Source organism: Clinocottus analis, unplaced genomic scaffold (genome assembly GCF_023055335.1).
Source record: "Clinocottus analis isolate CAN_PGR_092001 unplaced genomic scaffold, fCliAna1.0.p SCAF_21, whole genome shotgun sequence".
NCBI classification, from domain to species: Eukaryota; Metazoa; Chordata; class Actinopteri; order Perciformes; family Cottidae; genus Clinocottus; species Clinocottus analis.
The window spans coordinates 12,701,726-12,714,402 of NW_027175943.1; the positions used below are offsets into that span (position 1 = coordinate 12,701,726).

Sequence of the window (12,677 nt, forward strand, 5' to 3'; positions counted from 1 at the left end):
CACACATCTACGAGAAAGAAAAATGTGTCAGTGACTACTCGCTCAACCTTTTGTCTTTTTCAGCCCCACTTGCTGCAGGATGCTGCAGGAGATGGACTTTTTAATCGGGCTCTGCGTAAAATGCAATCTCTTAAAGTGTCACCTGGCTAGCATGGACTCTTAGCGTTAGCAGTCGGCGGCATTTCACGGCATCATTTCATTCAGGAAAGGCCGCCGGTACACAGCAGGAGTGTTCTAAGACGTCGTCTGGAGAGGGGCGAGGAAAAACCTGAGCAAGTGAGTCTTGAATTGAGAGATCTGGTTGAAAAAAAAGTGACAGTCGGTGTCAGGTGGTAAATAGGAAAGCTACACAAGCTTGCACATACAACCTCAGACACACACCCAGACTTGTTTTCAGGTAAATTCAGTGTCAAAAGCATCTTCGTCCTCATTTGCAGTAACATCATCATCGTCATGGCTGGAAGAGTTGCGAAAATCAAAAAAAGATGTCTGTTTGGCATTTTTGGCTCAGTGCAAAGAGTAACAATCTGAGCTGGACAAATGACTGACATTGTAGACTCAGAATGAACATACATTTCGGAGGTGCTCAAGCAATAATTACCCAGCATCCTCATGTTAAGATAATAATCTGTTCCCAATAGGGCTTAAAGTGCACTTTGACTCCTCTGCCAGCATAGCGCTGGTAGGTTAATCTACTTTGTGCATTACTTGTTATGATCTCTTATGATAGTGTCATAAATGAATAACCATGTCAAAGCTTCATTAAGGACTTACAATGGATGCTAACACTTAAATCTTAAAGTGTTGCCATAGACTATATTCCTGAAATGGGCTAATACATGTATTTTAAGCTCATTACGGGCACCAGTAAATACACCTGGGACGACCTGTTATTTCCCTTGCATCCTTTCTCCAGTCCTCTCTATATTGCCTTTAATATCAAAGTAAAACTGCAATTCACAGCTTCCTATGTATAGTGGCATCTGGCCAATAATCCTCTTAGCTACAACCTATATGTTTATCTACCAGGAGAGGGAAGAAGGTGACCGAGATGAAGAAGAGGACAGGAAGAAGAAGAGAAAAAAAAGGTAGGAGGATTGGCAGAACGAAGAGATGTCGAGAGAACAGATAGGTGCAAGAAGACTAAACAAAACGGGAGATTGATGAGACAGAAGTAGCGCTAAAGATAGGCGTAGGGACAAGGGGGAGAGGGAGAAATCATACAGTGATAGATGCAGAGGGAACCGGAAAGAGGAGGATTACGAAGATTGTATCCCTGACCGGGCATAAATTAGTTGGTGAAGACGACCAAACGAGAGATGAGGCAATATAAACTCCAAATACCCCATAACCCCGGAGTCTGCTGGGAGATGCTTAAAAGACTGTATATATTTGTTTCCCTTCTTCAAAGCAACAGAGGCATGGAGGTGCACAACACATTTTAATTTTAGTTTGCAGGAGAAAGGAGTACTTTGGAAGAAGCCTTGAAAGCCCTCCCAAAGCTTATTGTATCACAATGTCATTTTAACGCTGGCGAAATGCTGAAGTCACAACTCGTGCATCTGAGGTAGAGGGGTGGGGGGGGGGGTATAACTATAGTGTTGATTTAAAAAGAGATACGAAGAATGTCATGCAATGTTGTTGCTCCGTCAGTTCAAAGCCCATAAAGGCTGCTGCAAACCCTTGGGCTCCTCCAAAGTGCTGCAATCCAAAACCACGAGTCAAAAGAATCTAATTAACTTAGGGGGAAGAATTTGGAAAAAGCTCTGAAAAACACGATTACGAATTCAACTCAAATATATACAGCGTGTAGAAAAGTACCAGATAGCGGCTGAGTTCCGGCATGTGTGGCCGTCGAAAAGTTGCACGCCGATGTGGTCGCCTGCAAAATGGAAAAAAAACTTGAGCAGAGCAGCTAAATCTGGCACACTTAATGCCCTTCTTCACGCACACAGACAAACACTATACAACCCTCCTCCCCCTCCAGAGCTCCATGCCATTCATTGTCCAATCCATTTCTCTCTCCATCATAGCAAACAGTATTGCCTGTGGCCACGCATGTTGACACTGAAGCATCTGGAGTTGCTCGCAAGTGGACGCCCACTCCATCCCTTCAGACTTTGTTATCGCAAAGCAGAAGAAAAAATAGAGAGGGGAGAAAGGAGTGTGAGCTGTGTGGGGTGAAATTAACGTCTTGTGAGAACAGGCATGGCTGGACTTTGGCTCCTCCAGGACCTGAGGATGGCCTTATCGCACTGCAACATCTGGCAGAGGCTGGGCAGGCATGAGGCAACATCAAGGCATCCTACTGTCCAAAGGCTCTTGAGCAATTTCAGAGCTGAAGAAAGACGCCATTGAATTCGGTTCCACCCTTCCACTCCTTGGTCTTTTTTTCTCCCCTCCACCCCCGCCGTCCAATGAGTTTGCTGTGTGTGTGTGTGTGTGTGTAAGTGTGTTTGTTTGTGGTTTCTTATTCGCAGCCTATTCTATTCTTTTCAAGTGCCTGCGAGTCCAAAGCTAGTTAGCAATCTTCCACAATCGATTGCTTTGTTTGAACACTGCAAATCTCTTGTGCGTTCGACGAAAAATGCACCGTTAAGCTTTATTGATCAGAAAGAGCGGACAAATTGCGTTGTTATGCAATGCCATTATATAAATAAATGCCTATCGGTCCCAATTGCTTTTGCAATTTATCCTTTTTTTTTCAATAACAAACCCAGGTGGTCCGCCTTTTTAGCCGGTGGTATATACAATAACGACATGAGTTGTAATTGAAGGATCATGTTCAAGCACCATTTGTTCCAGAAACATCTAAATCTAGGTTAATACCATAATGACATCAGTACATTTAATATGTGCTTCACTGGGGATTCTCCCTCTGTTGCATTGCTGCACAACATTCAAAGTTTTTAGTCTATGATCATGTTTTATTTGTCCTGAGCAAATGAGAACAAAATCCATAATCTGGTTTGGATGATCCAAAGTAATCTACTATTACTACAGGCCCCATACAAATCTATAATCCTGTATCTCTAGCCAACATCATGAACTCCATTTTTTTACGCCGTGGAAAGGAAAAAGAAATGTTATTGCCCTCCCCAAGGGTGAGATTAAGTTGGAGGTCTGAGCGTGGCTCAGAGAGAAAAGATCATTAGCTTTGATCAGATTGATTAAGATCAGCGTGGGCAGCTTGGATTATCCCTCACCAAAACAAAGCACCGGGTCACTATATATCTATCAGCCAGTCTCAGAGGCCATGCACACAGTCTAGGGTTAGATTTGATCTGTCACTGTCCAATTGTATCCGTGCCGCTTTCCTCTCAGCCGTGTGTTCATGGTCGTCGTCTGTCAGGCGAGCGAAATTAAAAACGGCTATTCATCAGCATCTGAATGAACAGAATGCACCGAGCCTCAGCAAGGTGTCGTTTCTTCAGGTTCCTTTTTTGAAACCCTCCTAACAAGTTACAGCTAACATAGGCCAAAGTATCACCTATGCCCATAGACTATATATATATATATATATATATATATATATATATATATATATATATATATATATATAACCAGCTTGATGACATATTTGACTATAAATGCATCATCATTTACAAAATGAACATCATGCTGTTTTAAAGAAGACTTGAAACGAGAGCTTGAGACCTTAAACTCATGTTTTCAATGTGTCCAGAGGTAATAAATCAAGAGAGAAACAGAGTCATTTTCTCATAGACTTCTATACAACCAGACTTCTTTTTGTAACTGAAGGATCGGCCCCTAGTGGTCAGTCGAGAGAATGCATGTTTTAAGACAGTTAAGTTTGGCTTGACTTGCCACCTTGTCCATACCACTACAGTCACTACCAGTACACTGGTGCTTTAAAGGCGTTGCATCCTCCCAATACATCCAGGTGGTTAAAATGGCTACCTCTTAGGGGTGGGGGAAAAAATCGATGCAGCATGTTATCGCGATATTGTATCGATACACGGAAGCCAAGTATCAATCTTTCGTTTAATCAATTCTAACCGTTTCGGTCCTAGAACAGTAAAATCAATACATTTTTTGTCGAGAAAGTTTTTCTTTGGGGACAATTTGCGGTTGAAAAAAAGGTAATACATCGCAATGTATTGTAGTATCGCGATAATATCATATCGGGACTTAGGTATCGTGACGATATTGTATCGTGGGACCTCTGGTGATTCCCACCTCTACTACCTCTCGGTCCATTCGCTGACCTCCAAGCTTCCTCCACCTTCAACATTGATGTCATTTCCGGGAACACCTCTGCTCGAGGCCCAGAGGTAACCCTGTGCTAACATCATGCAACTATACATCACTAATGCAGTCCTCCGGGGTGAGGACATGCTTGGCTATCAGTACACAGATGGCAATGCGCGGCTGGCTTGCCAGTAAAAACAGGTCAGTGTTGCAGTCAGATCATCAATCCGCTCACGGCGCACGTGCGGGGGCCATCGGCCTCCCGGGGGCGTCGAACGTCTCGGTGCATCATCAATCTCAAACAACCTTTGAACACATGGTCGCAAACGCTTAATAGAGCAAATACGTTCACGAGGGGACCCAAAAAAATAGAAGAGAGATCTATGTAATAAACGACATGACTTAGAAGAGTTCAAATTAATTGAGGTGTTTTTGAGTCCAAATAAACTCAAGATTATATTATTATTATAATATGCAAGATTTAAAAAGAAAGAAAGAAGCGCTATGGTGTTGCAGGTGAAAACACCTCGACCTCTGCACAAGGAGAGGTGTTCCCTTCTCAAACCACTTGATTAATAAGATGCTTGACTTTCGACATATGTCCTCATCCAGTGCCTGGGAGTATCTGCACCTCAAACTGACACCCGAAACACAAAGAACTCACAACTTTGTACTTTTACTATACTTATACTGTAATATTACTAACTATACTTTTGGACATGTGTCCCTTAAGTCTGTCACAGAGTAAATGTATCTCAGAGTAAAATTGCTCACTCTCCACCTTCCTCTCCAAAAGATATTTTGCTCCTGACCTCGCTCTACATCCGTCTGTGGGAGCGGCGACACCGTCAGACAGAATTGTGGGCTTACCGCCATCCGCCATCTATTCCCATTTCCTTACCTTTCCTGACATTTTCCCATCAAGGGCCTCATAATGCTGACATGGGGCCGACTGCCAGAGCTCCCAACACACACACACACACACACACACACACACAGTCAGTACAGGTGACTTGCATCTCTTATGTCCTAAAGGAACAGACTGATGTCAGCCTCTACAAATGCACATTTCCCGCATACCAAGCACACACCAGAACTCAGAGTTCACTTGGTTGGACGATAACAACGACATGGCACTATGACATATGCTTTACACTTCCAATAGGCCACAAGATAAACAACTCATGCCTGGTATAAAGATTGAGAAGCAAATGCAGCATTACAGTTTTAGCTTAAAGAAAACCTGGAGCAAAAGGGTGTTTGTCATCGTGATTTCCCCTGCTGGTTCAGGCCGAGAGGTAATCCATCACTTCAAACTGAGCAACGGGGGGAAATGCACCTCCGCATTATGAACACACCAGACACCAGTTCACTACTCAACACATATTCACAGCAGCATTTTGTGCTGATCTGAGCGTCAATGCCATCAATCTGATGGACTAACTCAACCAGTGGGTGAACCTCTTCCTGAACAGTTCAACATGGAGAAATGCAACAGCCTGTAGACAAGCCAAGGCTGACCCATCCCCAAGGTCTGCTCCATCCACCACTAGTTTAGTGCCTGACCCAAGAGCTAATGAGGCCTCTCGAGGGCCATTACAGGCACCCTTTGTTGGAAAAAGGAGGAAGGAAAGCAAGTGATGGGATCTCAAAATCACCATGTCATTGTTTTAGAAATGGTAAACTAACTCGAGATAGTCACGCTGGCCTGTTATATTGTAAATGAACACATTCCTGAGTGAAATAAACAACCATGTGCTTGTATTGATAGAGATAAACCGCAATAAAGCAAAATAAGAAGACAAAGATAAAATAAACAAAAAAACAGAGATCATTTTGGTTGTCACTCCGTCACTTTTGTCTTATTCGGAAACGGTAATTTAGGCCCCTTGAAGTCACTTATAACCGCAGTCCAAACTGACAATGCCCCTCCCCAGAGGGAGGGCACACAGTATTAACAAGCAGCCAGCATCAGCATCCATGACAGCGTTAGGGGAAGCCGTCACAGGGCCCGAGACGTAAAGCATCAGTCTTACCTTCAACAGCATACTCTTCAGCTTCAGGGAGGGTCCGAGGGGAATGCATGAAAAAGAGAGAGAGAACAGACACAAAGAACACACTCATTAAATGGCACTTTTTCTTCAAATGCATGTCTTTTTGGTCTTCAAACTCAAATCTTTACGAGATAAAATCTAAATAAAGAGTGCAAATGAGGCTTGAGATCTGGGAGACTTGGCAGCAAAATAAAAGAATAAATAAATGAAAAAAAAAAAAAAAAACGTCTGCTCGCTTGAATATCTAATCTGATGTCTTTTTTGTGTTGACTTGCAAATAGCCTGCAAATAGCCGGGTAATTTACTCATATTATTGTTGTCATAAAAAGTCCAGTAGGATTTTGGCGAATCCTCAGCCAGGAACCACACACACTACCTCCCATTGGGGAACGGGAGGCTTCAGTCAAAGACGATCCCCGACTGAGAGACACCGACTCTCACACCCGCTTCTCTGTGGCTTAATGATACAGCGCGATGGAGTCGTAGAGTTCAGCTTCCAGCACGACGCTTCACTCACAAAAGCTACTCCACGGCAGCAAAGGCCAATCTTTATTGCTGGGAAATAAAACCGCAGCCGCCTGCCGCCTCTACAACCCTATACCCGAGAATGTGGAAAAACATCGAGCCCGCCACGCATCCCTGTGGAGGGCTCGGTGTTTTGATCTGGTTTTGTGGCTGCTGGGCCTCGGCCTTCCTGCTACACGACTTCATTAAGTTGTTGTATGGTCGAGACCCTTTAAAGTGACTGGTCCAATGTGTTAGCCCAGTACAACCTTCCAGTCAGAGCATTACCAGCTGGAGGTTTGTGCTACAATTCAGTGAAAAAATATGTGACATCTTAAAGCTAAAGGGCAAATACATGTTTTATTTATGGCCCACATAAGTCTGTGGTGTTGGACAGCCTACATACTTACAGTTGCTTTTAGCATTAAGATTTGATGATAGCAGCAGCCGTTTATGAATATAAAACACAACATTTGGGGCTGAAAAGTAAGCAAGTCAAGTATTTCCTGTTACGCCTCAGCACAGTTCCTGAAAAGGTATTCTCTTAAACGCCGCTCTGGGATTCATCAATGCAGGGACAAAGAGTGGAAGGTTGTAGAGTATATTCGCTATCTGTGATCGGATGACTATAAAGTTGTTTTGCTATTATGGTTGTTGTTTTTTTAATCAAAACTACAGTTGGTGATTGATGGAAAGTCAAACAAAGATGTTTTGGTGAGTGTTAATTATTAAGAGGCGGGACGTGCACACGCAAACATATTGGCAATCACCAGTTGCCAGGCTGACAGTGGCCGGTTGGAAAACTATAACCTATTGCCCAACCCTATGGAACCAATTGCATCTTTGCTGATGAATTAATTACTTCTATTGACCTCTATAATCTCTTCAAGGTCTCAGGCCTTTTTTCTCAATTTTACATCTTTTCTTAAATTCACCTTTTAAGGCACTTGCACATGAGATACATACCCATGAGTTACACCTAAAAGTGCAGAACAATCTCAGCTCTTTATATAATGAGGCAACATTGTCATAAGGCAAAAGTGTAAAGAGAAAATATGACACTAAGGCTGAAAAATGTAATCTGGATTTTGGAAATTCTTCATATCTCTTGTGAAAACATAACTTCACTCAATGCGGTCGAACTGTTTTGGTGATGGAACTTGGTTTACCAAAGGTCTACGGTTCACAAAAGCAGGGAAATATAAAAGGGTAGACACACAAACCACTATGAAATAAAATGAATCAATAATAATTAATAGAATAATGACTCCAGGGGATACAGCCGGATCCATTTGAAGCTGTGACGCGACAACAACCCTCAAGGACATGAGGACTTCTTCAGCTAAAGGAAGGTCCCTGGTGTCTGGACTGAGTTCAATGGGATAAGCTGAATGTGACATGTACTGCCATTTTCCATTTAACCATCAAAAATAACCATATTACGTGGAGATGAAGTGGTTTGTCTAATGTGTGTAGTGGTTGTTTCTGTTAGCACCGGCCACGTCTCGTGTCTGATCCTCGTCCATCGTCCTGTCCTTCATGGTGCTCCCTCATAGCTTCCTCTCTCGCTCCCAAGATGAGAGGCAAAGACCGTTTGATCCACCTTCTGCCTCCACTCATCTCTCAACATAGGCCCTAATCCTCCTTTTGCAGTCCCTGTGTTCAGACGTTCCAAATAATAATAATAATTCTCAAACAACTAGCATGTTGGTATATTTTATACAGTTCCTGAAGAAAAGTGCCCACCCTAGAGCCTCCTCACTGCTTCAGGAAATGGACGGACTATCATCAAAAGAACATCATCAAAAAGAGAACAAACTAAGAAACACAACTGACAATGGTTTACATTAAGATTGTGTTGGGTGTTCCCACATAAAGAGACTTTCCTTTAGGTATGAAAACATTCCTTATCTCTTGGGAGAATGTTTCCAAGAGGCCATGCTACAGGAAAATGGTGAGCACCATCGATTGTTAAATCCTCACCATTTCAAGGTTGAAACCTTTACTTAACAGATATTCCTTTTGAGAAAGGGTTGGGAACAGTTGTGAAATCTAGCCTGAGGGAAGAAATGTGGTTTCAGTCAGACACTTAGAGGATATAACCCTTCACTCTAAGCTTGTCCCTGTTGTTCCAATGATAGATTCCTGTAGTCTTTACCACCCATGGCCTTCATCCCAGAGCGCTTTTCCATTAGGGCGTATTGCACATATAGCCTCAGACTTAGCTCCTCTGGGATCTGAGTCTTTCCAAGTCACTTCTTGATTCATAAGGGTGTGTAGAGAATGTTTTTCAAAAGAAAAAAGCTCACAAGCTTTTATACGTGTGATAACCCGGTGCAAAAATGGGGCCTTGATAAAGGCAGAGGGATACAAATGCTTTATTCTAACAATTTCACACTCAATCCAAGACTAAAAGTTACCTAAAAAGGCAGAAATGAAGACAAACTGGTCTTAAAATTTGACAGCCAGTCGAATGTGACATTGCTTTCATATCTCTAAATTAGTGTGCAATACCTCGAAGTAAAAAAGGAAAATTAATGAAGGAGACAGTCACGGGGTATAAAAGAAAGCCGAAATTAGGTGTGGGCTGTAATGCAAAAAAAAGCTGAATTCCTTCTCCGATGAATCCTTGAGAGCTTTTGAGACAAGAGAGACTTTTCAGACTTAATCCTAACCGAGCTAACTAAGGGATTTACCGAGGAGGGAGAAAAGCATGGCTGCATTGAAAAACAACCTCCTCTCCGTCACTATATTCATATTCCTTTGCACATGAAGGAATCCACACAATTAGCTGTTGGATACAAAAGCAGCCTGGACGGGCGGTAAGTAGGTAATATGGCAAATATGTCAACGTATTGCTAAATATGCGTGCCAAATGTTATTCATACTTGATATTTTATTTGTTTATTTCTCCAACAGAAAATCCATCACTCAAAGGGTATGAAAAAATACAAAAAGCAAACATTGTCTGGCCAAAAAGACCACAAGGAAAGAAACACACACAAAAAAAACAAGCAGGTAAATGAATAAAAAAATAAAGCTATAATAATAGACCAAAACAATCAAGACAACCATACAACACTTTGTCAGTCACTTGAGTCGAACAAATTCATTCCAACATACAGATACAAAAAATATATTCAATGAGTTTTATTCATAAACCTGTGAGGTTAGGGAGGAAGAGTCACCTGCCAGTTTTCTTTTTTGACAGATATTTGGTCCATTTTGTCCATCTAGTTATGTATATGCAATCTCAGCCTCGGTTACAAATATTATTATGTAAAATGTTAGAGCTTAACTTCAGGTTAATAAACTTTTTTTCAAGTACTTAAAAGCCATCTCTCCAAAGATCCCTGCCTTCAATGTTTGTGGATGAGGTCACTCTGACAGCCTCAACGTAGCAAAAGGATGACGACCCGCGTGGCGCTACAAGTGCTACAAATGCTACAAATGCTACACGTGCTACAAATGCTACAAATGCTACAAGTGCTACAAGTGCTACACCACCACCAACATTCAGGCTACGCCCGACTGATCTGCTCCCACCAATCTGCTTTTCAGCATTTGTTTTACCATATTGTCGGTCTGACAAATGAAGCTGGGAACAGACAGACATGAGGCTTCTCCTCCATTCTCTCCTGTTGTGTCAGCGGCGCTTTTTTCCGAGAGAGATTTTTGAACTAGCGGCGCTCGCTGCACAGAAACAGCCGGAGCTCTGCGAAATAAAACGCCGGGTGCAGCCTCCAGGCAGGCTTTATGGACACGGGCCCTCATCCTCACCACCATTATGTCTGTCAATACCCAGGCAGGTAATGAACGATGTGGCCATCAACCAATGTGCATCCTGAGTAAAAACCATATGATAGTTGACGTCTTTTGGAAAATAATCATCTATAATTGTCTGAATCATTTTCTCATTACGGATGAGAGCTGAAGCGCAGCAGCAAAGTGTCACAGAGGGAGTTCAAGATCAACGGGACGAGCAGCATGAAAGGGAAAGTAGGTCCGCCTCGCACTTTGATTCTGCTGGAGACGCACACGCAAAGCACGCGCAAAGCACACACAAAGCACACGCTAAGCACACAGACGTCACGACGACCTCACGCGCCGACACGACTTTACAACGTGTCATTGTCTGCTTTAAACCCCAACACACAGGAGAGTAACATTGTTTAGAACTTGAACTAAATACAGGGATATTTAGTGAGAGCTACTTTACTAGTAATTACTTTACTAGAAATGCTGTAACTAGCGTATGTCTCGTAACTGTACTAGTTTGTATGAGATTTTAAAAAACCCACATGTTCGATTAAAAACATCGAAGCATGATCTTAGTATGATGTCATTTGTGACTGGGTCATTAAATCTAGTTATTTTGTCATAACAGGAGGCGGAGTGGCATCACTTTAAATAGACAAACATATGGCTGTCTATGCAACAGCACTGCAACAAACTTTATGATGTTGATTATTGTGAGGACAGAAACAAAGAGGCTAGACTGTAGTATAGTAGTATAATGTACTGCAAGATGAACTCTGTACATTAAAGTACAGTTAAATAGTGCTGACTAAACTGTTTTGAGTAGGGTTGTCACAATATGAAATATTTATGTCATTATTATCAGAGGAAATATCAGGTTTTCATGGTTTTCACGATTATCAATCAGAATATCTATAACTAATGATCGACAGTGGTCTGTTACACCACTAATTGTTACCCCTGTATGATATGTATCATAATATGTATTATGAGATCATATTCCTGCCAATACACAACCCTAAAAATATACTGTGTTTCTGTTGTAGACATAAAGGGGTCAATCTAGTTAATTTTGTCTACTCAGCACATACAGACACTGTAAATATGTCCATAAAGATGTTTGCTTGGCTAATGTTTCCATCTGTCCCCCAGCAGCAGTTTACCAACCCTGTATTTTGTAGTTCAAATGTGGCATAAAGCAATTAGTAACTAGCAAATAGTGGATCCCCACAGGTTAGCACACTGCACGAACAGTGCTGGGTTAGAGAAAGAGTGAGTTGTATTAGCTTTTTGATGCGAGCGACACTGGATCTATTCTTTGGTCTACCTTGTATTAAATTCTGCAAATCAAACCAGTGTTGAAATATCAGTGTATTGCCTTACAACTAGCTTTTTATTCCAATTCTTCAAATGCAAAACCATTCTTCTACAAGGCATTGAATCACTCCAGTTGCTCTGGAACGAGTTTTTAAATTCTGTTATTTTAGCCAGGAGATTTCAAAATGGGAAGAAAGAAGAAACCGCTCCTTCTACCCAAGGCTATTTGACATAACTTCAGAGAGGCACAGAGGAAAAGAAATGACAACATTAGTGAATAACGGAGACAAGCTAGCATGAGAAGACATGTGATGGATATAAAACTTGCGCGCACACCCCCTACATCCCTTTTTCCTTCCTCTTTATATTCTAATCAGAGGGGAGCTTTGTCCTGAATTCCCCAACATTGTCAGAAACTTTCTCCCTGACTGACAAGTTAATCCACAAGACATGGCATTTGCAGATTCCACACTGAATCTCGACAGCAAAAACACAAAACTTCCACCAGACGAATGTGCAAATATAGTTGAGGCTTTCTAATCCCGATAAAGAAGAAGAAGAAGAACAAAATCACAACATATTGACTGATTTATCTGGCAACAACACAATGTATGAAGCATCCTCCATTTAATACAGGATGTCAGGAAGGGAGAGGAAACGACTGGGGTCAAATGGAAAGAGAGAGAGGCAAGCTCGGTGTGCACACTGTAAAACCTACCAGCTCATCTTAATAAAAGAAGTACGCTAACTCAACTTAAATGGCATAGAAAGTTGTAGTCACTTAAGTGATACACTAACATGAACTCGTAAGTGAACTGCAGCCACAACGAC

The 12,677-nt window shown here is 41.9% G+C and overlaps 1 protein-coding gene across 8 annotated transcripts in view; it reads right to left on the bottom strand.

Annotated features, from left to right (window-relative positions):
• nrxn2b (neurexin 2b) overlaps positions 1 to 12,677 on the bottom strand; it is a 638,339-nt gene that overhangs the window by 514,332 nt on the left and 111,330 nt on the right. For all 8 annotated transcript variants that reach the window (XM_068587905.1, XM_068587904.1, XM_068587901.1 and 5 more), the window contains one exon: positions 6,249 to 6,269. In XM_068587905.1, the coding sequence (XP_068444006.1) occupies positions 6,249 to 6,269 (21 nt within the window). The remainder of the gene's footprint in view (positions 1 to 6,248; positions 6,270 to 12,677) is intronic.